General features: G+C 42.4%; 2 protein-coding genes and 1 long non-coding RNA gene across 6 annotated transcripts; 2 read left to right on the top strand and 1 right to left on the bottom strand.

Annotated features, from left to right (window-relative positions):
• Window positions 1–404: 404 nt before the first annotated feature.
• Window positions 405–7,082, top strand: LOC106583912 (uncharacterized). 3 transcript variants are annotated; one of them, XR_014382277.1, is made up of 4 exons: window positions 405–705; window positions 1,050–4,320; window positions 4,768–4,827; window positions 4,932–7,082. XR_014382277.1 is itself a non-coding variant. In XM_045706487.2 (3 exons), exon 3 carries the CDS (start codon window positions 5,500–5,502, stop codon window positions 6,703–6,705), a length of 1,206 nt encoding a protein of 401 aa, XP_045562443.1. In that variant the 5' UTR covers window positions 418–705; window positions 1,050–4,320; window positions 4,932–5,499; the 3' UTR covers window positions 6,706–7,082. The 3 variants fall into 3 exon arrangements, 1 of the variants encoding a protein (XP_045562443.1); XR_014382276.1 differs by lacking the exon at window positions 4,768–4,827; XM_045706487.2 differs by lacking the exon at window positions 4,768–4,827 and having other exon boundaries at window positions 418–705.
• An 884-nt stretch (window positions 7,083–7,966) lies between these two features.
• On the top strand, window positions 7,967–19,211 carry LOC106583914 (tetraspanin-4). 2 transcript variants are annotated; one of them, XM_014168573.3, is made up of 8 exons: window positions 7,973–8,744; window positions 10,103–10,172; window positions 14,226–14,417; window positions 14,600–14,674; window positions 15,038–15,133; window positions 17,254–17,367; window positions 17,823–17,906; window positions 18,351–19,141. In XM_014168573.3, the coding sequence occupies exons 2-8, from the start codon at window positions 10,104–10,106 to the stop codon at window positions 18,417–18,419; spliced, it is 699 nt and encodes a 232-aa protein (XP_014024048.1). In that variant the 5' UTR covers window positions 7,973–8,744; window position 10,103; the 3' UTR covers window positions 18,420–19,141. The 2 variants fall into 2 exon arrangements, with proteins under 2 accessions (XP_045562445.1, XP_014024048.1); XM_045706489.2 differs by lacking the exon at window positions 15,038–15,133 and having other exon boundaries at window positions 7,967–8,744; window positions 18,351–19,211.
• A 201-nt stretch (window positions 19,212–19,412) lies between these two features.
• LOC123729882 (uncharacterized) lies at window positions 19,413–20,951 on the bottom strand. The gene is made up of 3 exons (XR_006761580.2): window positions 20,570–20,951; window positions 20,421–20,486; window positions 19,413–19,847 (listed from the first exon to the last, which is right to left on the bottom strand). It is a non-coding gene; the product is annotated as an uncharacterized LOC123729882 (long non-coding RNA).
• Window positions 20,952–21,176: the final 225 nt, after the last annotated feature.

Here is a 21,176-nt window from a genome sequence, read left to right as displayed (position 1 = left end):
ACAAAAAATAGAGGGAGAGTAGGAGAGTTGAAAAGAAGAAAAATATGAAAGGGAGTAGAGAAAAAGTAAATGATCGACAGAGCTTTAGAGGGAACAATTTTTTTTTACTGTTTCTTCAAACAATGTAATTTACACATCCTGTACACGTATGTTCATAAATTCATGTAAAATTATTTTACATAATTTAACAGAATTCCCCTAATCTGCACTGGATACTTTTTTGCCAAGCAGGCATTATGAATAATTACATTATGAGTAAAGTGTTTGACATCACTGTTGACCTCAATGGCAAAAACGCTAATTACAGACTTGAATGCTATCTGTGACTTTTCTCACCAAACTTCCGCTTATCACTTTGAATCTGTAACATGTGAAATGAATTGAGTCAACAGGAAGCGGGGTGTAGATCATGTTTTTTTTCCAAACTGCCGTCTGAGGGGACTGAGCAATGGAGGATGGAGGCAGGGCCATGTCATACCACATCATCATACCACATCCTGCCTCACCCTCCAACCTGCACCTTATGGCTCTGTTGGCGTGGTAATCAAAACGGACCGTTTCCTCTTGTCAACTTCGAATGGGTGGCTTCTGGTTCGAGGTATCCCATGGGGCCATAGGGCAGGGTGCGATAATGAGTGTTGCTGCAGAAGAGGAAATTACGAGTAAAGGGGAAGAGGCAGTGAGATGAGAAAGCTGGACAATTAGGTATGTGTACTTTTCTGTTTATTTGCATATATATTTTATTATCCATGTTGAGCAGAGTTGGTCTCTAATTGCGTGAAATCACTAGACGTACAACTTTTTCATTGAGAACTGACAACTTACTGAGTATGAGACTGAGTGACAATGGGAAGCAATGGCAGAGTGTTCAAAAGTGTGCCACAATATTACTAGCAAAACAAAGTCATCTGATTCACTGGATGCCTCCGTCTCTCTCTCGTTTTCTCTCTCTCTCTTTATTTCTCATTCTCTTCTCTCCCTCTCTCCTTTACTCTTCTCTCTATCCCACTATTCCTATCTTTCTCTGCCCCTCTCTTTCTCACACACAGACATGATGAGATTGACTCTGATTTCCCTCGCCATGTGCCTTCCTCACCTCCTCGCCACTCTTGTCTTCCATTCTACCACTGCGGCTTCACCAAGCGCCACAGAAACAACAACAACAGCTCTAGACCTTAGTATCAGCACTACAACATCAGACCCCCTGATAATTCCACTCTCCACAACTGAAAACCACCCTGGTAGGACTAGTGGCATGTTCAACACACAAGTGAAGAAAAGCGCTAGCTTAGCAGCTGTCAACAACTCAGGCAGAACGACTCAAGGAAGAGGCATTCTCAGAACAGGAACTGCCACTTACGCCACCACAGCTGTACAGAAGAGCAACAGGCACATAACTGCAGGAGACTTGAGGAGGGAAACAGAGAGCCACAATCACCATGAGACTCTTCCCTTCAGCAGACACACAGCCTCACCCACAACTGACCACCCCAGCACCACCTCTCTCCCCGGGGAGGAAGGGACTGAGTATCATGACAGCAGCACCACTGAAACAGCCAGAGAACTGAGCACACCAAATTCCATAGAGACATGGGCTGCTGACACCATTAATGACTCCAGGCTAGCGAAGCCACACTTAGACAGGTCACAAGCAGCAGACCAGCACCCTGCTACACAAGGACTAGAGATTGCATCAGGAGATTACTACACAACACAGAGAGACTTCTTCACAATCACCCCAACTAGTAGAGTGACAGGTTTGAACAGAGGTAAACAAAGTAAGGCCAACAGCGTCACAACAACAACAACAACGGTTTCACCTACGTACACAGTCACACGTCCTGGTTTGTATGAGCACATGACTGTGACTTACTGGGCTACCGGCTACAAAACACAACCTGACGACACAAGCCAGTCTATGGACAACCAGGACCACGCCACCATTTCAATCCCCCATGCTGACAATAGGACAACTCCATATATCAATGCAAACACGTTTACAGATAATGACACAGACAACGACACAAACACACTTTCACACAGTAATACCACAACCTCTAATAATCGTAACACAACAGTACTTTTGAAGGAGAAAACTCATTCATTCAGACACAACCACACAATCTCAGGTTATGACAACAGGCTGAACAACACAACTGAAAACACTGTGCATGATCGTCCTGAGTGCGGAGAGGCAGATGAAAGGTCCCTGTCGTTGCTTCCTGGCTCTTCTAGACTGGTCTGTTTCATTGTTCTGTGGGCTCTGGGATTGACTGCTTCGGTCTTCCTCGGTCTCACTGTCTTCCTGTGGGTGCGTTTGTCAGTCCAGAGAGAGAGGGGAAGGAGAGTGAGGAGAGGAGGAGAGAATGTGTCAGGGGTGGATCTGGAGAACCTGTGGGTCGACCAGATGTCGTCGGTGGAGGAAAGGGTTGAATTCTGGTACACCAACGGCTCCACCATGGGACCCGACCATAAACGGAGGGAGAGAGAGAGAGAGAGGGTGAAGGAGAGGGGGAGGAGGGAGCAGGGGAGGCAGAAAGGGATAGAGTGTGACAACCTGTGGACTCAACCCAAAGTGACACTGGAGGACATCACTGATTTCTGGTATGCAAATGGAAGAGCGATACCAGAAGAAACTACAGACCAAACGCTGTTGGAGACCTGCGTATGATTCTGTTTTTTGTACTACAGTACTACAATTTACCTGGAATTACTTTGGAGAGAAATGTTCATCATTATTTTACCAATTCCATGGCAGATTTGAACACTGTAATCCTGACCAAGTTTAAACATTTCCAAAATGAATTGATAATCTGTATGTTTATTGGCTGTAACAAAAGTATAAGTATGTGATCTACATAAGTCTACGGAAAGATAGATTAAGGCTGGGTCTGATCAGAGAGAAAGAAGAGGACAGAGAGAGAGGAATAGAGAGAGAGATCAGAACAATGTCTAACTGGAAATAACACTTGATAAGAGAGTTCCCATTTTAAGACAATTCAGACCTTGTTAGAGACACATCATCATCGTGTGTCAGACAGCAACGAGGAGATAGGTGCCATTTCTACAAACACACTGACACAAATACGGTTGACTCCTAATACTGTACATGCACTGTTATTAGGAGCTAGTCAAATAAAAAGGACTGCACTGGGCGTAAACAACTTAGTTTCATTTACCTGACTGACCATGTTTACACGCGCACAGCATTCCAGATAATAGCTCATAACCTAGTTAAGGTCTTATTCGAGATAAGCTGTTAAAATACATCTTTGATATCCCGCTTACGAGTATCCCTGTATAAACAGAATATTCCTAAATTTACCCATGATACTATGCAAAACTGAGCTTGTACAAACAATGTAAAACAACAGTAAACGGAATAATATATTTGTATGACACAGTATCCCGTCTACAATCAGCATATCCCAGGCATTTTAACTGGGTTTCTCATAACCGGGACACAAGCTTATTCGGGTTATTGTAAACGGGATATGATGCTAATATGCGGCAACTAAAAAACGGAATACTAGAATATCCCAAATAGTAACGGAATATCGGTGTGCCTGTGAACATGGTGACCTATCAGGAATTGACTATAGGTCTACCTCACAATTGATAGTGGATCGGCCATTTGATCAATAATGTATAACTGTAAATACAGTAGAAAATATACCCTTGTAGAATTTAACACCTAACCAGCTGAAGTTTGACATATAATGTCCCAAGACATGAGATTTTTTTTTTTTTATTACATTATAAAACAGAATTTTCATCATACTCTCTCTACTTTGAATTCTCATGTTTTGACAACCTATGCCCTTTGACTGCCTGCTCCCCACACACACGCACACACACCGTCAAACAAACACACATCCAAGTAGGCCTGTGTGTACGTGTGCAAACACACTCTGGCTCAAACATTTCAACACACACACACAGCTTCTTCTCTTTGTAGGACCAACTTCTCCTTTTTCATCAAGAAAATAAGCACATGACGCAATAAACAAAATGAAGCTACTCTTAAGTTATTTGGCACCTCTCTAACCCCACCACTTTCGCAGTTAACAAAACTGTTTTACGAAGAATTTGATACTCTGAGGGGAAGAGATAGAGAGAACCAACTAGAGAGAGAAAGGGAGGGGAGAGAAAGAAGGGAGTGAACAGGAGGGAGGGAGGGAGGGAGCGAGCGAGCGAGAAAGGTGTTTTGGACATGTACTAGTGCACGAGATGTCATTCACACAGTACAGGAGTTAAAGCATGTGCCTTTAAGGTGGATTCATAATTTCAATCCAATCGTTTTCTCCAAGCAACATGTGGGTAAGTACGATTTTAGTTTTTTATCAAATGGCACACATTGATATATGTCTGATCTAAACAGACACTGATCTGATTAACTGTGTGAAGAGGCAAGAAAAAGGAGGGAGAGAGATGTTTCGAAAATACAATCAGGTGAACTTTCTTAGGCTTGTGTTAAATTTACTGACACGCTCTTGTAGTAAGATGGTCCTCCTAATGTATCTCTTCATAATTCTTTTTAAATACATTTTTAGGGGCCATTTTCTTTAAATACGTTATTTTTATCAATTGGTCTTTAAGTCTTCATCTTTTATCACTGTCTTTTTAAGACAGGCCAACTTGCTTTTAGACACTCATTTAGATTTTTTCCCCCCATTTCTATTATATGTAACAGTCAAATGGATGGTGACATCGTAGACAAGAATAAACAACAAAAAGTAGTGTTGGGTAACTTCCTTCATTTTTTAGGTGTGTACTAAGCAAGCATTTTACATCTACAGCGGTTCAGACAGTGGATGCTGTGAGGAGGTAAACATATTATACAGTACATGTGGCAATGTACGCATAAAATAACCTCTACATTCCTTCTTCCATATCTTCCTTTACCCTTCAATCTGTCCTTTTCTCTATAGGTCTCGTGCTTTTTTTGGTTCACCGTTGCTGCAATCTCTCACGCTACACTTGAAATAGACAGCTGATACAGAAAAGTAAAGTGAAGTGCAGGGGAGTAGGAGGAAAGCTGAAGTGCGCGAGAGGAAGAGAAGGGTTGTGTCTTTCCGGTCTATTTGCACCTAAATACACCCTAGTGAACAACAAGCCCAGCAACCAGGAGAGACAGCAAGAGAACACAAGTTTGACTATGTAAGTGCACTTCATATGCCTAACACTCAGTCAAACCTTTGTTAATAATCTAAGGCATGGCCTGAAAGAAAGGGAAATTCCGAGAGCAGTGAAGATCAAAGCCTGACACACAATCGTTGTCAAACCAAGAACCCCGGTACCTGATGACGGATACCGCTTTTCTTTTCTAGAATGTACATTTTTCTGCTCTAGACTTGTAAAACAAACCTCCAATACCTTTCAAGCCACAACGCTGTCGCTGATGCACCTCAGAAAGAGGAAGACAAACGTAATCTGAGAGATCAGCAAAACCCTTCAGGGACGGTTGACCTCTGTGACCCCTCTCACTTCTTGCCCAGTATGGAGCGGATACAGCTGATGCTTGGGGCTCTGCTCCTCTCCCTCTCTCTGCCCAGTCTCCCTGCCCAAGATAATGTCACCGTCACTGTACCTGAGAATGTCACCATGGCAGCACCTATTAATGAGGAAGTCACGATGGCAGCCTCTACACCGGAGGCCACCATAGAGACAACGCCTGCTCCTGTGGTCATCACTAGGGCACAGCCTGCCCCTGAAATCATCACCCCGGTAACTGCTATTCCGAAAGTAACTTCTGTTTTAGTACGTACCACTGATGCCATCACTATGGTAATAACAAACCCTGAGATCACCATCGTTCAGGAGTCCACCTCTGATGCACCAACTACTACTTCAGAGGTTGAAACGATGACACCTTCCCCTGTGACCACTGAAGGGCCTATAGATACGACCAATCCACCTGGTCCTAAACCCACCCTCTCCCAAGACGTCCTTATGACCGCCTCTTATCTCCCAACCCCTTCCCAGGACCACCTGACATTTGTTATCCCAGTCTGGCCCCTCCAAACCACCCCTCATCTGACGGAGGACTCCACTTACACACCTGAACCTACACCTGCCTCAGAGATTACTGCCTACCACACAGAGGGACTTACCACTGCACCCACCTCCCCATTGGTCAATCCCCCTCCCGGCCATGCCACGACCCCCGCTACCACCCACACCTCCACAGATCCAGACTCTACGGTGGCTGGGGTCAGGGTGAAGACAGGTCAGCCCAGCTTGTTATGGGTCATCATCGTTGCTCTCCTGATCGTGGTTATATTCGCGGGCGGGTTCTACTGTGTTTGTCTGGTCATCAGACGAAAGAGGCAGAGCCACACCGAGTACTTTGTGTCCAGCTTCCGGAACGGGAAGAGTTCCAAGCGGAAGAAAGGGGCGGAGGAAGACGCCTGGGCAGGGCCAGTGAAGCTAGGGCGTGGGGATGGGGAGGAGGATGAGGGTGGGGAGGAGGGAGGGAGCCCAGAGGACAACAAGAGAGAGGGGGCTGGAACGGATGTGGTGCTGAGCACATTCATAGCCAACGAGACTGAGGGAGAGAGGGGTGGGCCTGATGGGGGAGTAGGAGTGGCTGGGAGCAAGGAGGCAGAGAAATGGGAGGAGAAGGAGCCTCTGCTGTACATTGATGAGGGAGTGGAGGAGGGGCAAGAGAGGATGGCTCTTCCTTCACTTTCAAAATCGAACTGAGAAAAGACAGGAGGGGAAAACAGAGAGGGGGAAAGTGAAAAAGAAATGGAGAGGGGAGAAGGGAATGGAAAGAAAGAAAATTAGAGTGAGAGGTAAGAAGAATGGAGGAGCGGCATTCTGTCTAACCACTGCAGTTTAAAAATAGAAGAGTTTTCCATAAAAAGATTTTCTAGGTGATAATGTAAAAGTTAAAAATATTTTTGTACTACTGAAAAGGCCTTTGACATTGTATGTATCTGTGATTGTGTGCTCTGTCAACATAACTCAGGGAAGATAGGAGTGGTTGTGTGCATGGTCATAAGTTTTACCCTTGGTATTTTGTATGCTGTTTTGTCTTAATGTTTTTTTGTTAAATAAAGTTTTAGATGTGCAGAGTGCATGTTCTAGAATGAAGTTGTTGAACGTGGCAGAATATTAATACTTTTTGCTTAACAATTTGCGGTCTTCAAATGCACTTTATTTATGGAACTGCTTAAATCAATAGCAATCAATTCATAGGTGCAAATCTGAACTTCCACTGAGACAAATAGTCACTTAGTCTCCCATTGACATCATGACTAAGTGAATATTCAACTTCAGTGGAAGTTGGGATTTGTCCCATAGAAAAGGCTTTGTTTACTTGATTTGATATGGGGTTCCCGAGTGGCGCAGCGGTCTAAGGCACTGCATCTCAGTGCTAGAGGCGTCACTACAAACACCCTGATTTGAATCCAGGCTGTATCACAACCGGCTATGATTGGGAGTCCCATAGGGTGGTGCACAATTGGCCCAGCATTGTCCGAGTTTGGCCGGTGTAGGCTGTGATTGTAAATAAGAATTTGTTCTTAATTGACTTGCCTGGTTAAATAAAAAAAACATACGTGTTGCTGATTATGGCCACTAGGTTGTGCCCTTTCCCCATCTTTATGATCAGAGCACAGTTCAATGTGACCTGCAGTAAAGAGCGGTGTTGTGATGACGCACAGGTCTTCTATTCTACTGGTCTGTTTTTGCTGAAGTTGCATCTGTTGCAAACGTATAGCAGAGAAAACAGCAGAGATCAAAAACAGTTGTTCAGGCAAACAACTCAGTCATAGAACCCCTCTGATGTGATGTGATCACAAATTAAACTTAAAGCCACAACAACCGCTTTTAGTAAGATTGATCCTTGGTAAATATAAAATGTTATCCTGGCCACTACACCACCTCAACCTTCATCAACTATTATTTCAGGAAGGGGAGTAAGTATGTGTGTGGGTTGGGGGAGGGGGGTGCGTACAACAGAATCAGAGGAAATAGAAGAGAAACAAATCTGCAACTCTGTCAAATAAATGCCTTAATGTCTCTCTGCTCTGCTCTGCTGAATAGGATAATCTGACAGAGAATAATGTTTGTTTAGAGAGAGAGAAGGAGAGAGGTAGAGAGTGTGAAAGGGAGGAGGGAGAGAGATGTGGTGAGTAAGGGGATGGAGGTGTGGAGGAAGAAGGGGCGCTGGAGGAGCGACGGCAAAAATACTGAGGAGAGGAGAGAGCAAGAGAGAAAAGAGAGCGGCCAACAACACAGTCACATCTGGAAGTTATTGAGAAGTAGAGAGAGCGAGGGAGAGAGAAAGAGAGAGAACTATTGTGAATTGAAAAGAGGGAGAAAGGATAAACAAACTCTAGATGTAGGGATAGATAGATTTATTAAATGTATCAACTGAGTTAAAGATTTACGGGAGGACAGAGTTTATCTAAAAGTTGACAAGAATTCTACAGTGGACAGAGAGAAAGGAACAGAGGAAACAAAGAGAGAGCGCAAGAAACTGTAATTCTATCCTAAGAACAATCCATACCAAGAGGGGAGGACGACAAAGAGGGAAAATTCATGTAGCTTTCTAATCTGGAGGACCGTCTAAAACAGAACAAAGTGGACTGAATCAAAACTTAGGTTATTGAGTTGAAATTAAATCAACTCAACAAAGGAGAAGAGTCCAGAGACCAAAAGAGGAGTCCCTTAGTCTGGAATTCTTCTACGCATTTGTCTTCCTATCAGGGCCTGTGGAGTCAACCATCAGACAGGTACAGTAGACTTAATTAAAACAAACACACACACACACACACACACACACACACACACACACAGTCTTGTACAGCTAACCTTGTGGGGACACACAATTCAGTCCCATTCAAAATCCTATTTTGCCTAACCCCTAACCTTAACTCATATTCTTACCCTTACACTAACCCAAAAAGCTAACCTTAACCCTAACCCTAGCTCCTAACCCTAACCCTAAAACTAACCCTAGCTCCTAACCCTAACCCTTAACGTTAATCTAGCCCTAACACAAATTCTAACCTTAACCCTAAACTCCCTAGAAATAGCATTTGACCTCATGGGGACTAACAAAATGTCCCCAGTTGGTCAAATGTTTGTTTGTTTACTATTCTTGTGGGGACACACACACACGTTAAAGGTCTCGGCCATTGCAGGTATGCCTTGTCTGTGTATGCATGAATCCTAGTAATGGCATATATTGATTTATGATAAATTGGTTGTGTAAGACTGAGACTAATTTATATGTAATATAATTTACATCAGAACTTAAGCCAAAGTAGTTTTTTTCTTCTTCTGTAGGTCTGCCTTCAGTTATGTCCATTCTAAGCGTTGAACAAATAAAAACGCATAAAATGCTTTTGCATTGTTCACACTATTAACATGAATGTCTTTTTGCTTGATCAAGAATTGTTCCCCATTTTCAAAGACTGACTCTTACTTTACAACTATTAATAAAATACATACTCCTCTGTTTCATTCTGTTCTAAGTATTTTTAAGTATTTTCTACCACACTATTCTGCCCTCTGGCATTAGCATGCCTTTAGAAAGAGCTCTACTTCCAGTCGTGTTATGAGTCATGTTTATCATGTCTCTGGCTGGTCATGGTAACCTTCCACGACCGCCCCACATGAGTTAAATTAGCACGCACACACAATTAGCAGTCCAACAGGAGAAGGGAGGTTCCTTCCTGTCCGCTCCAACAAGCTGACTTCCTGTGTGTGGAACAGGTCACTAGATTCCAACACAGTGACTGTGTGACTTATCAGACCCACTCAGGAAAACAGCCTAGGGAATAAGTCCACCATACACACTGTACTGGCTGGCTAAGAACATTACAACACAGGCATAGACCCCCCCCCCCCCCACACACACACACAACTAACCGCAGCCACACCATATAAATACCTTTAGAAGTAATCTAACCACAATACACAAAACCATCTGCCACCACAACCACACCTCAAATGTGCTGTATGTCCAAGGTATACTTGAGTAGAGTTAAGTAGATTAAACTTCTCAAGTCTTGTCTTGAACTTGTTATAAACTAATTAGCTTGAACTTGATATTAGTATATCAAATAATTTGTTCTCCCTCTGACAGGATGTCAGCCTCTCGGAGGTGCCTGTGCTGCGTGAAATACCTCATGTTCGTCTTCAACCTCATCTTCTGGGTCAGTACCTTCACATCTCTGTCCTTTGGCATGCCTCAGCTTTTCGAAGGCACAATCTGTATGATTTTCTGCTGTCCAATGGTAATTTAAATGAATTACATACAGTACAGTATACCCATTGTTTGAATCTTGAAGAATATAACTTACCAAACAAAGTGGGAGGGACAGGCTGTTGAAATCACAGATTGGGCTTTTTAGCTCCAATTCCAGTTCTGATCTGTTTCTGGTCTTTGTCTAGTCCTGTTTGTGTGGTTCTATTATGGTGTTCTTCTAGCTCTCTTGTCCTGTTTTGGCTCAGTTCTGGTCTGTTCCATTCTACATACCATAAGAGATTGTAAATTCTGGTCTTAAACTATTCTGATTCCAATCTGGCTTTGTTCTAGTTTTGTACTGGTTTTGTTGTGTTCCTGTTTTTATTATGTTCACGTTTGGTCTATTTATTTGTCTCCCAAGTTAATATATTTGTGATCCCAGATAAACATGAAAATGACCTTAGGCTGAGGAACAAGTTCACCATGCACCACACATAATGTACAGTATTGGCTAACAACACAAGGATGTGAACACAAACTCTGAATTAGATATAATAAAGTCATAAAGGGCCATGGAGTAAAAAAAAAAAAAAAAAAGTGGGAAAACATGATAAAGCCTCTGGTTGGTGCCACCATGACATAAAACTACACTCCAATAACTCTGGACATACAGTACTAGTCAAAAGTTTGGACACATCTTACTTATTTTTACTATTTTCTACGTTGTATAATAATTATAAAGACATCAAAACTATGAAATAATACATATAGAATCATGCAGTAACCAAAAATATATTTTATATTAGACATTCTTCAAAATAGCCACCCTTTGCCTTGTTGACAGCTTTGCACACTCTTGGCATTCTCTCAACCAGCTTCATGAAGTAGTCACCTGGAATGCATTTCAGTTAACAGGTGTGCCTTGTTAAGAGTTCAAGTAACAGACAAATATCAACATCAACTGTTCAGAGGAAACTGCGTGAATCAGGCCTTCATCAAATCAAATTTTATTGGTCACATACACGTTTAGCAGATGTTATTGCGGGTGAAGTGAAATGCTTGTGTTTCTAGCTCCAACAGTGCAGTAATATCTAACTAGTAATATCTAACAATTTCACAACAATACACACAATACATACAAATCTAAAGGAATGGAATTAAGAATATAGAAATATTTGGATGAGCAATGTCAGAGCGGCATAGACTAAAATACAGTAGAATAGAATACAGTATATACACTACCGGTCAAAAATGTTATAGCACCTAGTCATTCCATTTTTTTTCTTTTTTAAAAACTATTTTCTACATTGTAGTGAAGACATCAAAACTATGAAATAACACAAATGGAATAATGCAGTAACCAAAAAAAAGTGTTAAACAAATAATCTGATGCAGGTCATCTGATGCAGCACTCTGGTAAGGGTAAAATAGCCTGGAGGTGTGTTGGTTATTGTCATGTTGAAAAACAAATGATAGTCCCACGAAGCCCAAACCAGATGGGATGGCGTATCGCTGCAGAATGCTGTGGTAGCCATGCTGGTTAAGTGTGCCTCACAAAGACACGGCGGTTGGATCCAAAAATTGGCAATTTGGACTCCAGACCAAAGGACAAATTTCCACCGGTCTAATGTCCATTGCTCGTGTTTCTTGGCCCAAGCAAGTCTCTTCCTCTTATTGGTGTCCTTTAGTAGTGGTTTCTTTGCAGCAATTCGACCATGAAGGCCTGATTCACACAGTCTCCTCTGAACAGTTGATGTTGAGATGTGTCTGTTACTTGAACTCTGTGAAGCATTTATTTGGGCTGCAATTTCTGAGGCTGGTAGCTCTAATGAACGTATCCTCTGCTGCAGAGGTAACTCTGGGTCTTCCATTCCTGTGGCGGTCCTCATGAGAGCCAGTTTCATCATAGCGCTTGATGGTTTTTGTGACTGCACTTGAAAAAACTTTCAAAGTTCTTATTTTCCGTATTGACTGACCTTCATGTCTAAAAGTAATGATGGGCTGTCAATCCTCTTTGCTTATTTGAGCTGTTCTTGCCATAATATGGACTTGGTCTTTTACCAAATCTTCTGTATACCCCCCTACCTTGTCACAACACAACTGATTGGCTCAACCGCATTAAGAAGAAAATTAATTCCACAAATTAACTTTTAAGAAGGCACACCTGTTAATTGAAATTAATTCCAGGTGACTACCTCATGAAGCTGGTTGAGAGAATGCAAAGCCGTCATCAAGGCAAACGGTGGCTACTTTGAAGAATCTAAAATCAAAAAAATACTTTTTTGGTTACTACATGATTCCGTATGTGTTATTTCATAGTTTTGATATATTCACTATTATTCTACCATGTAGAAAAAAGTAAAAATAAAGAAAAACCCAATGAATAGGGGTTCTAAAACATTTGACCGGGAGTGTACATATGAGATGAGTAATGCAAAAATGCGTAAACATTATTAAAGTGGCTAGTGTTCCATTATTAAAGTGGCCAGTGACTTCAAGTCTATGTACAGTATATATGGCAGCAGCCTCTAAGGTGCTAGTGATTTCTATTTAACAAGCTGATGGTCTTGAGATTGAAAAACAGCTTCTGTCTCTCAGTCCCAGCTTTGATGCATCTGTACTGACCTCGCCTTCTGGATGGTAGCAGGGTGAAAAGGCAGTGGCTCGGGTGGTTGGTGTCCTTGATGATCTTTTTAGCCTTTCTGTGACATCGGGTGCTGTTGGTGTCCTGGAAGGCAGGTAGTTTGCCCCCAGTGATGCGTTGGGCAGACCGCACCACCCTCTGGAGAGCCTTGCAGTTGCGGATGGTGCAGTTGCCATACAAGGCGGTGATACAGCCTGACAAGATAGTCTCAACTGTGCATCTGTAAAATTTTGTGAGGGTTTTAGGTGCCAAGACAAAGTTCTTTAGCCTCCTGAGGTTGAAGAGGCGCTGTTGCGTCTTCTTCACCACACTGTCTGTGTGGGTGCACCATTTCAGTTTGTCAGTGATGTGTACCCCTAGGAACTTGAAGCTTTCCACCTTCTCCACTGCGGTCCCGTCGATGTGCATAGGTGGGTGCTCTCTCTGCTGTTCCCTTTAGTCCACAATCTGCTCCTTTGTTTTGTTGATGTTGAGTGAGTGGTTATTTTCCTGGCACCACACTCCCAGGGCACACACCTCTTCCCTGTAGGCCGTCTCATAATTGTTGGTAATCAGGCCTAATGCTGTTGTGTCGTCTGCAAACTTGATGATTGAGTTGGAGCCGTGCGTGGCCAGGCAGTCATGGTGAACAGGAAGTACAGGAGGGGGCTGAGCACACACCCTTGTGGGGCCCCTGTGTTGAGGATCAGTGAAGTAAAGGTGTTGTTGCCTACCTTCACCACCTGGGGGCGGCCCGTCAGGAAGTCCAGGACCCAGGGCGGGGTTCAGACCCAGGACCACGAGCTTAATGATGATATAAATTATATTTTCATTTGTTTAACACTTTTTTGGTTACTACATGATTCCATATGTGTTATTTCATAGTTTTGTTGTCTTCACTACTTTTCTACAATGTAGAAAATAGTAAAAATGAATAAAAACCCTTGAACGAGTAGGTGTGTCCAAACTTTTGACTGGTACTGTATGTTAGTTCCTAGGAACATATGGAAACATGATCAAGACTCCTGCCAAATCTCTACGTATGTAGGTCAAGCAGGCAGCATTAATGATCTCATTCTGTTTCTGCTTTTAAAACGCACAACTTATAACACAGGGTAGCCTGATCCCATATGTAAGTGCTTTTATACATGTAGACACATACAGATCTGGGACCAGTCACAACAGGCAGGGTGAGTCCCAATGCAAAAACTTCCTTTCCTGTGTCCTATCTTCTAACTATGGAGGCAACTACTTCTGACTCGAAAATCTATGTTTATCCAACAAATAGATTACTTTGAGGACTGAAAACATGGGTCAAACTTTGATTTTGGAAAGAACTACCACTACGTATTGGGATTCACCCTAAGTCACCTTTTGTGTCTCCTCTCTCCTGTATAGCTGGGAGGGTGTGGCCTGTTTGGAGTGGGAGTGTGGCTATCATTCACCCAGTCCGAGTTCTCCTCCCTCCCGCTGTCTTTTCCCTCACTCTCTGCAGCAAACCTACTTCTGGTCGCTGGGGGCGTCACCATGGTGACAGGCTTCCTGGGTTGCCTTGGCGCCCTGAAGGAGCAGCGCTGCCTGCTGATGACGGTGAGTCCCCATGACATCACAAAACATGGGTCAACCTCAAACATGTTAAATACCTTTACAAGTCAACTTACCACAACACACAAAACCACATACACACGCACAGGTCCAAATCATTTAAAATATCTATTCTCATCCCCTAACCCATCCCTCTCTTCCATCTCTCTCTCCCTCCCTCTCCACAGTTCTTTGTCATTCTTTTGATCCTGGTGTTGACAGAGGTGACTCTAACCCTGGTCCTCCATATCTTTCACAACGAGGTAAGTCCAGTCTACCATCCATCTACAACCCTCCTGGCCACTCATAAAGATCCAGTTTCACCCACTAATGTTTAACAACCCCAAATGGGAGTCATTAGTAAAGTTTTACCACTATATTACCACTAAATTAACAACCAGTGTTTAAAAATAAACAATATACCGATACAGAGGTTGATGCAGAAGACAAAGAGGTGGTACCGTCATCTACATTCTAGAAGCCTTCTGTACATCTACATTATCCCCTATATCTGTCTCATATGCTGCAAGTATATGAAGGCCCCCACTTCATCCTTCTCTTTCTTTCTTTCTTTCTTTCTTTCTTTCTTTCTTTCTTTCCTTCTCCCTCTCCATCCCTTCTTTCAGCTGGACACGAAAGCTCAGGATGAGTTAAAGGAGGGGATGAAGGATTACTTGACAGACGAAGGACTGAAGAGGTCATGGGACAATGTGCAGAAAATGGTAGAGGGGGGTGGGGGTTAGGGGAAGCCCACCAATCTCTAGTTTGTCACCTTATATGGTGCTTGTGTCTGTTCTGTGTATATTTTGTGTATTTAGTGATAAATCACTTAATCTGACTGACGATGAGAGTAAGGACTTACACTGAGTATAGAAAACATTAAGAACACCTGCACGTTCCATGACATAGACTGACCAGGGGAATCGAGAGGTGAAAGCTATAATCCCTTATTGATGTCACTTATTAAATCTACTTCAATCAGTGTAGATGAAGGGGAGGAAACAGGATAAAGGAAGATTTTTAAGCCTCGAAACAATTGAGACGGATTGTGTATATGTGCCATTCAGAGGGTGAATGAGACAAGAAAAAATATTTAAGTGCCTTTTAATGGGGTATGGTAGTAGTTGCCAGGTGCACCAGTTTGTGTCAAGAACTGCAATGCTGATGGGTTTTCACACTCAATAGTTTCCCATGTGTATCAAGAATGGTCAAACAGCCAACTTAACACAACTGTGGGAAGTATTGGAGTCAGTACGGGCCAACATCCCTGTGAAACACTTTCAACACCTTGTAGAGTCCATGCCTTGACGAATTGAAGCTGTTGGTTAAATTATAAAAATATTGTGTCATTATTTCGACAGGATATACAGCCTACACCTTCTCGTTTTGAACTTCTAATGTGAGTGGGTCTGGGTTAGCATCATGACAACTACACGAGCAGACACCTACCGATTTGACAGCTCTAATGCAGTTACACATCCGACATGGCAAAAACACCAGGGGTGCGTTCAGTTCACTTGAATGTTTGCTACGTTGTGGAACAGCTTGTACTGAATGACACGTTTCTCCAACGCGTTCTTGAACAGACTGAGGTACGTTTGCTCTGTTCGGTGGGTGTGCCAGAGTGTGGCTTGAAGCATTGACTGACGTATTTAAAAGGCAGAGGTGCATTTTGAAATCAGAACTGCATGCAGCCCAGCTATGCGGGTGTAGGCCATCCCGGCCTTAGTGATCATTAATGGGCCAATCCCCAGTTCTTGTTTTTTGGAAATCAGCTAACTTCCTGCATTTCAACACATTTTGGCATGGTGCAGAGAGAAACATTTGCAGTTTTATAATGCTATTCCACACATTTTGTCTTGAGGCTAAGAGAAAAGTTTGCAGTTTTAAAGCAAATTTCCTGCAATTATACACTTTTGCTGTTTTATAGCTCTCCGCTGGGCACTGTTCCATGTTGGTTCAATGTAATTTCATTGAAATGCCGTGGAAGCAAGGTTGATTCAACCAGTGCGTGCCCAGTGGGCCATCTCATGCTTTTGTTCATATTTTACCATGAGGCTGAGAGAGAATTGTGCAATTTAACAGCTAATTTCCTGCAGTTAGCCGTGAGTTCTGACTGATTCGTTGCCATAGAAATGTACCTGGCAAAAAGGTGAGCCATATTCGTATGACCGGTTATACCTAGTTGAACTCAGAGTTGACCTAAGTTACCTCCTAACTCCTCAAACCTGCTTAGTAGGATACCCCTCAGAACTGACCATCCATTGTTTTACTTTGTTTACAAACATTGGAGTAAAACAAGCTTATATTTTGAGGGGTTCTGGTGGGGTACGACAGTTGAACTAAGCTCATGAGGCATCTATAAGTATATTCTTCAAGAATCAATGGCTACATATCATTCATTTATATGTCCAAATATGGATGTAGCAATTGTAGATTGTCCCTTTTCAGGGACCTTACTTAACCAGTCAGCATGCTACTGTAGCTGTTCCAGTAGACTTCCAGCAATTGCGCGAACACTATTTAGCATTGGCTCGCGAAAATACCTCTAACTTCATTCATACTGGACACAGAGACATAAAAATAGTATCCATGAGTTCACCAGACTCGGCGTAAGTAGAAAAAGGGCCAAAATCTGGCACTATCCCTTTAAATCTCCTGAATTGGCTAGAAAGTTACATCCATGTACATACTGTATAGTATCAGTGAGTCTGAGGGGCTGTGCAGTTGCTGATTCAGGGACACATTCTTTAGGGGCACAATTTCAAACAAACAAACTAACAATTTGAAAGAGAGTCAGAGACCAACAGAGATAATAACAAATGCAATATTTGTTTCTTAGTTCAAGTGCTGCGGCGTGACCAACAAAACAGATTGGTACCTCGTGATCAACGGAACGCTCCCCTTTTCCTGCTGCTCCAGTGGGATGGACCAATGTGTTGAAGGATGGATCGAGGTCAGACCACTTCTCAAATGTAGGGGGGGACAGGGAGGAGGGGGAGTCAAGGTTCAACAGCCTGCTCACAAGACATTTCCCAGCTGCCTACATGTCTTGCTGTGCGATGTACATGTGCGCTCACACTTACAAGAATGTAAAGAATGACCCTGCCTGTGATAATACAATTTATTTTCTCGACTGCGTTCTTTCAACACTTAATTCTCATCAACATATTGCTCTCCTTCTCAACTCACATCTGTCCTCCACTCTTCTCTTCTCTTCTCTCCTCTACCCAACCCCCATCTCCCTCTCTGTCCCCCACCCTCCCCCTCATCTACTGCTCCTTTGCCTTTGCCCTTTTCTCTTCCCCTTTTCCTCTCACATTTCCCTCTCCTCCTCCCATCCTTCCCTCTCCTCCTTCCCCTTTGTCCTTCTCTCTTCCCACGGTTTCCTCTTCCTCTTCCCTCTCTCAGCCGTGTTATCAGAAGGCCAGACAGTGGCTCCTGGACAACATCCTCTCTGTCCTGGTGTTTGGAGTCTGCATTGGCATTGTCCAGGTAACTACCAAATATTAATTGAGCAATCAATTCCCACCAAGCAGGATCATTGTTAGTCAACTAAATTTGCTAAACACCCAGATATAACTTAACTTGCATGTTTATGAAGAAAGCTTGAATCTGGGTTATTGAGAATATTTAGTCTGTTGTAACATATCTAAACTTGATGAACTAAGAAATATGAGCTCTCTCAGTGAACTAAGAAATGAGCTCTCTCAGTGAACTAAGAAATATGAGCTCTCTCAGTAAACTAAGAAATATGAGCTCTCTCAGTAAACTAAGAAATATGAGCTCTCTCAGTGAACTAAGAAATATGAGCTTCAAACATTGAGTTAAAAAAAATCTAAACATTTAGGAAAGTTATCTGGCAAACAATTAACTTATCCGGTTTTGTGAAATATAGGTCACCATTTTTATAACTCAAACATTCTCTTGTCGTTTCAGATCCTGGCTCTGATTTTCTCCCTGCTGATGTACTGCCAGATCCTCCGTGCTGAGAAGTACTTGGACTGATCTGGGACTGGTCCTTCACAGACAGGAGAGGCTGAATGAGAGACTCCCTAGCTGGCGCAGAGTTCATCTAACGTTTCTTTAAAGTTTTGCTTCGGTTATTTTAAAAATAACTTCTCCACACCGCGGTGGGAACTAAAAAAAAGTGTTGGCTGGGTCCTGAATGTTATATACCTGCTGCTGGGGATGGTTTTTCAGAACATTAGATCCAGATCAAAATCATCCTTTTTGCATGTTCAATTCTGTTTAAGTTTAATAAAATATATTTGAATGAGAACACATCACACATTTGAAGGGTTATTTTCCTCTGGATTGATGGTTCTTAGAACACTGCACTAAAAACCATGGTGCACATTCCAGGTCGTCTTCATTGCGGTCATGTTGCTCAGATCTCACAACGCCTGGCAAAGTGTAATTCATTTGGCTTTGAGAGATCTGATCATCTGGAATACAGCCCTTTACTTATCATGTTTACGGAAGGACATTATTTGTAACTATTGGGGACTACGTGCTACTTGTCACTTTCACTATTAGCCGATGATATTGTTTAGTAGTGAAAATATAAAGTGCTAACTCTGATGTCCATGAACAAGCAGTGAGATTTGCCCCAAAGAAACACTTACAGTATTCTGTTCAACTGCAGCATATTTTAAGCAGAAGTCTAAACTATACGTTTTAAAGTGAGCCTTACCAAAGCAAATAAAATGTAAATACATTGTAATTTGTATGCATGTGAAGTGGTAGTTGTTTTGTGAACTTGAGCATTTTGTAAAATACACACATGTATGACTCTGATTGTGAATGCGGTAATAGTTCAAACAACTTGTTTTCCATATTGTGCGTATGAGGTGTTGTCGGTATGAATTCACTTCTCTTATAGTTGAGACGAGCCTATGCTTTCATATACTTATTCCGTCCAATAGACAACTGAAGAGGTAATTGACTTGCAATAGGGTTCGTCATTCTAATGAAATATATATCACATATAATTATAAATGGACTATGAAAGTATGCTATTTAATTATGATCTGCAGTCATAACACCAAGTAATGAAACCCAAACCAAACCGATGACTACACTGTACAGTTCTTTGTAAAACATGTCTATAGAAAAACTTTGATAAAAAAATTATTGTATAAGTACACATGATTTTCAGACAAATACAATTGTGACAATTCACGTGTCGTAGTGTTATAAAAAGATAATGCCTTCTCCGTCTCTCATCACAGGAGAGACTGAGGTCATAGGAAGGGCCCTGAGTTCTACCTGACCTGATCGGAAACAACTCCAGGCCTTAGTCCTAGATTAGAGTTCATACAGTATTCCTGTGTTCACCATTCAAAGGAAGTAGTGAGGATTTCCCGAGCTGCCTTGACGGTGTAGGGTTGTCAGTCGTACTCCAAAATCTCTAGCAAACTGAACGATACTTTCCTGCAGATGGAAAATGGGAGGTGTGGGATTAGATTTTGAGGGAAAATCAGAACCAGATGCCTGATGTGGTCAGTGACTTCTGCCTCCTGGTGGTTGTGTTTGGAAACAACCTTTAAACAGACAGGGGGCGCCAATGTCCACATTTACATTTTTTAAAAGAGGGGTTATCTTACAATGTCACGAAAACGATGCGCAAGCTTCAATGGGGCAAAAATCCGTGTGTTGTTGCGATTCTGGATGGCCAGAAGGCTAGCAACAATGACAAGATGCCATGTGGGGAATTGTAAGTGGCTCGTTTCAGCTAGTTTTATCTTGTTCTTGATACCATACCATGTCTTGTTTTGAGGTGTTTTGACTGATGTCACTTCTACACTAACATGGTCAGAATTCCCTAGCTAGCTAACCAACACCACAAAAAGTGCTCATTGTGCAAATATATTTATGTTTTCAATAAACATTGGAGACGAAATAAAGCACACCATATGACGGTAGGTAGTTCGTAACGGTGTAGGTAGTTAGTTAGTAAATGCAGTGTCAGGTGATCTAGATCTAGTTCTACACCAGAAGCCTTACCTTGTAGTTGATGGCTTCCCCTTCCATAGACAGTACCTGGACGAGCTGGCACACCATTTCTTCTTTCTGAGGACAGGAGAGATGGATAGATGGGTAAAAATAAAGAATAGCCATACAGCAGCATAGCATGTGTGTGTGTTTCCACTCACCAGGGGGAGGACTGACCGGGGTGGTAGCAGGGGTCGTGGCTGGACCTTTGGGGTCTCTTCATACTGTGAGACCACTGAGCAATCTTGTCCAGAGTCTCAGCCACCTCCTCATAGAACTCAAGAGGGTGTGCTACAGAGAGTGATGGGAGGAGAGAATAGTATGAGTGTATAAAATGGGCTCTGGTCCTGGGGAGCTACTGGATGTTGCAGGCTTTAATTCCAGCTTTTGTTCCAACACTCTTGTTTGAAATAATCAACTAAACATTCAACTTGAATCAGGTGTGTTGCAGTGTTAATTTCGTCAACAATAACTATGACGAAAAATAGTCGTCAACAACCTATTGTTCCTGACAAAAACAAAATTACGATAACGAGACACCCTGAAAACTATAACTATTACCAATTGCTTTTCATTTTAGTTGAAAAAAATATAACGAGACGATAAGTCCACGTGGAACTAATAGACATTGATTTTGACATGAAGTTTATTTTCATCTGTTTTGGCAGCGGTTCAAACTCATAAAAGACACACCCTGGTCCACCTACCCTTGCCTTATGCCCTTGGGGAATTCCCGTCATCATCTTGGCGGGCGGTCCAAATGATTAG

Source organism: Salmo salar, chromosome 23 (genome assembly GCF_965601325.2).
Source record: "Salmo salar chromosome 23, fSalSal1, whole genome shotgun sequence".
NCBI lineage: Eukaryota > Metazoa > Chordata > Actinopteri > Salmoniformes > Salmonidae > Salmo > Salmo salar.
The sequence above is the reverse complement of the archived record's forward strand: the minus strand, read 5'-3'. Positions and strand labels throughout refer to the sequence as shown.

Coding starts and splice junctions, on each gene's coding strand:
- LOC106583914 (XM_014168573.3), top strand. CDS start 10,104: ATGTCAGCCTCTCGGAGGTGCCTGTGCTGCGTGAAATACCTCATGTTC. Junction 14,675..15,037: donor TCCATATCTTTCACAACGAG/GTAAGTCCAGTC, acceptor CCCTTCTTTCAG/CTGGACACGAAAGCTCAGGA. Junction 17,368..17,822: donor GTGTTGAAGGATGGATCGAG/GTCAGACCACTT, acceptor TCCCTCTCTCAG/CCGTGTTATCAGAAGGCCAG.
- LOC106583912 (XM_045706487.2), top strand. CDS start 5,500: ATGGAGCGGATACAGCTGATGCTTGGGGCTCTGCTCCTCTCCCTCTCT.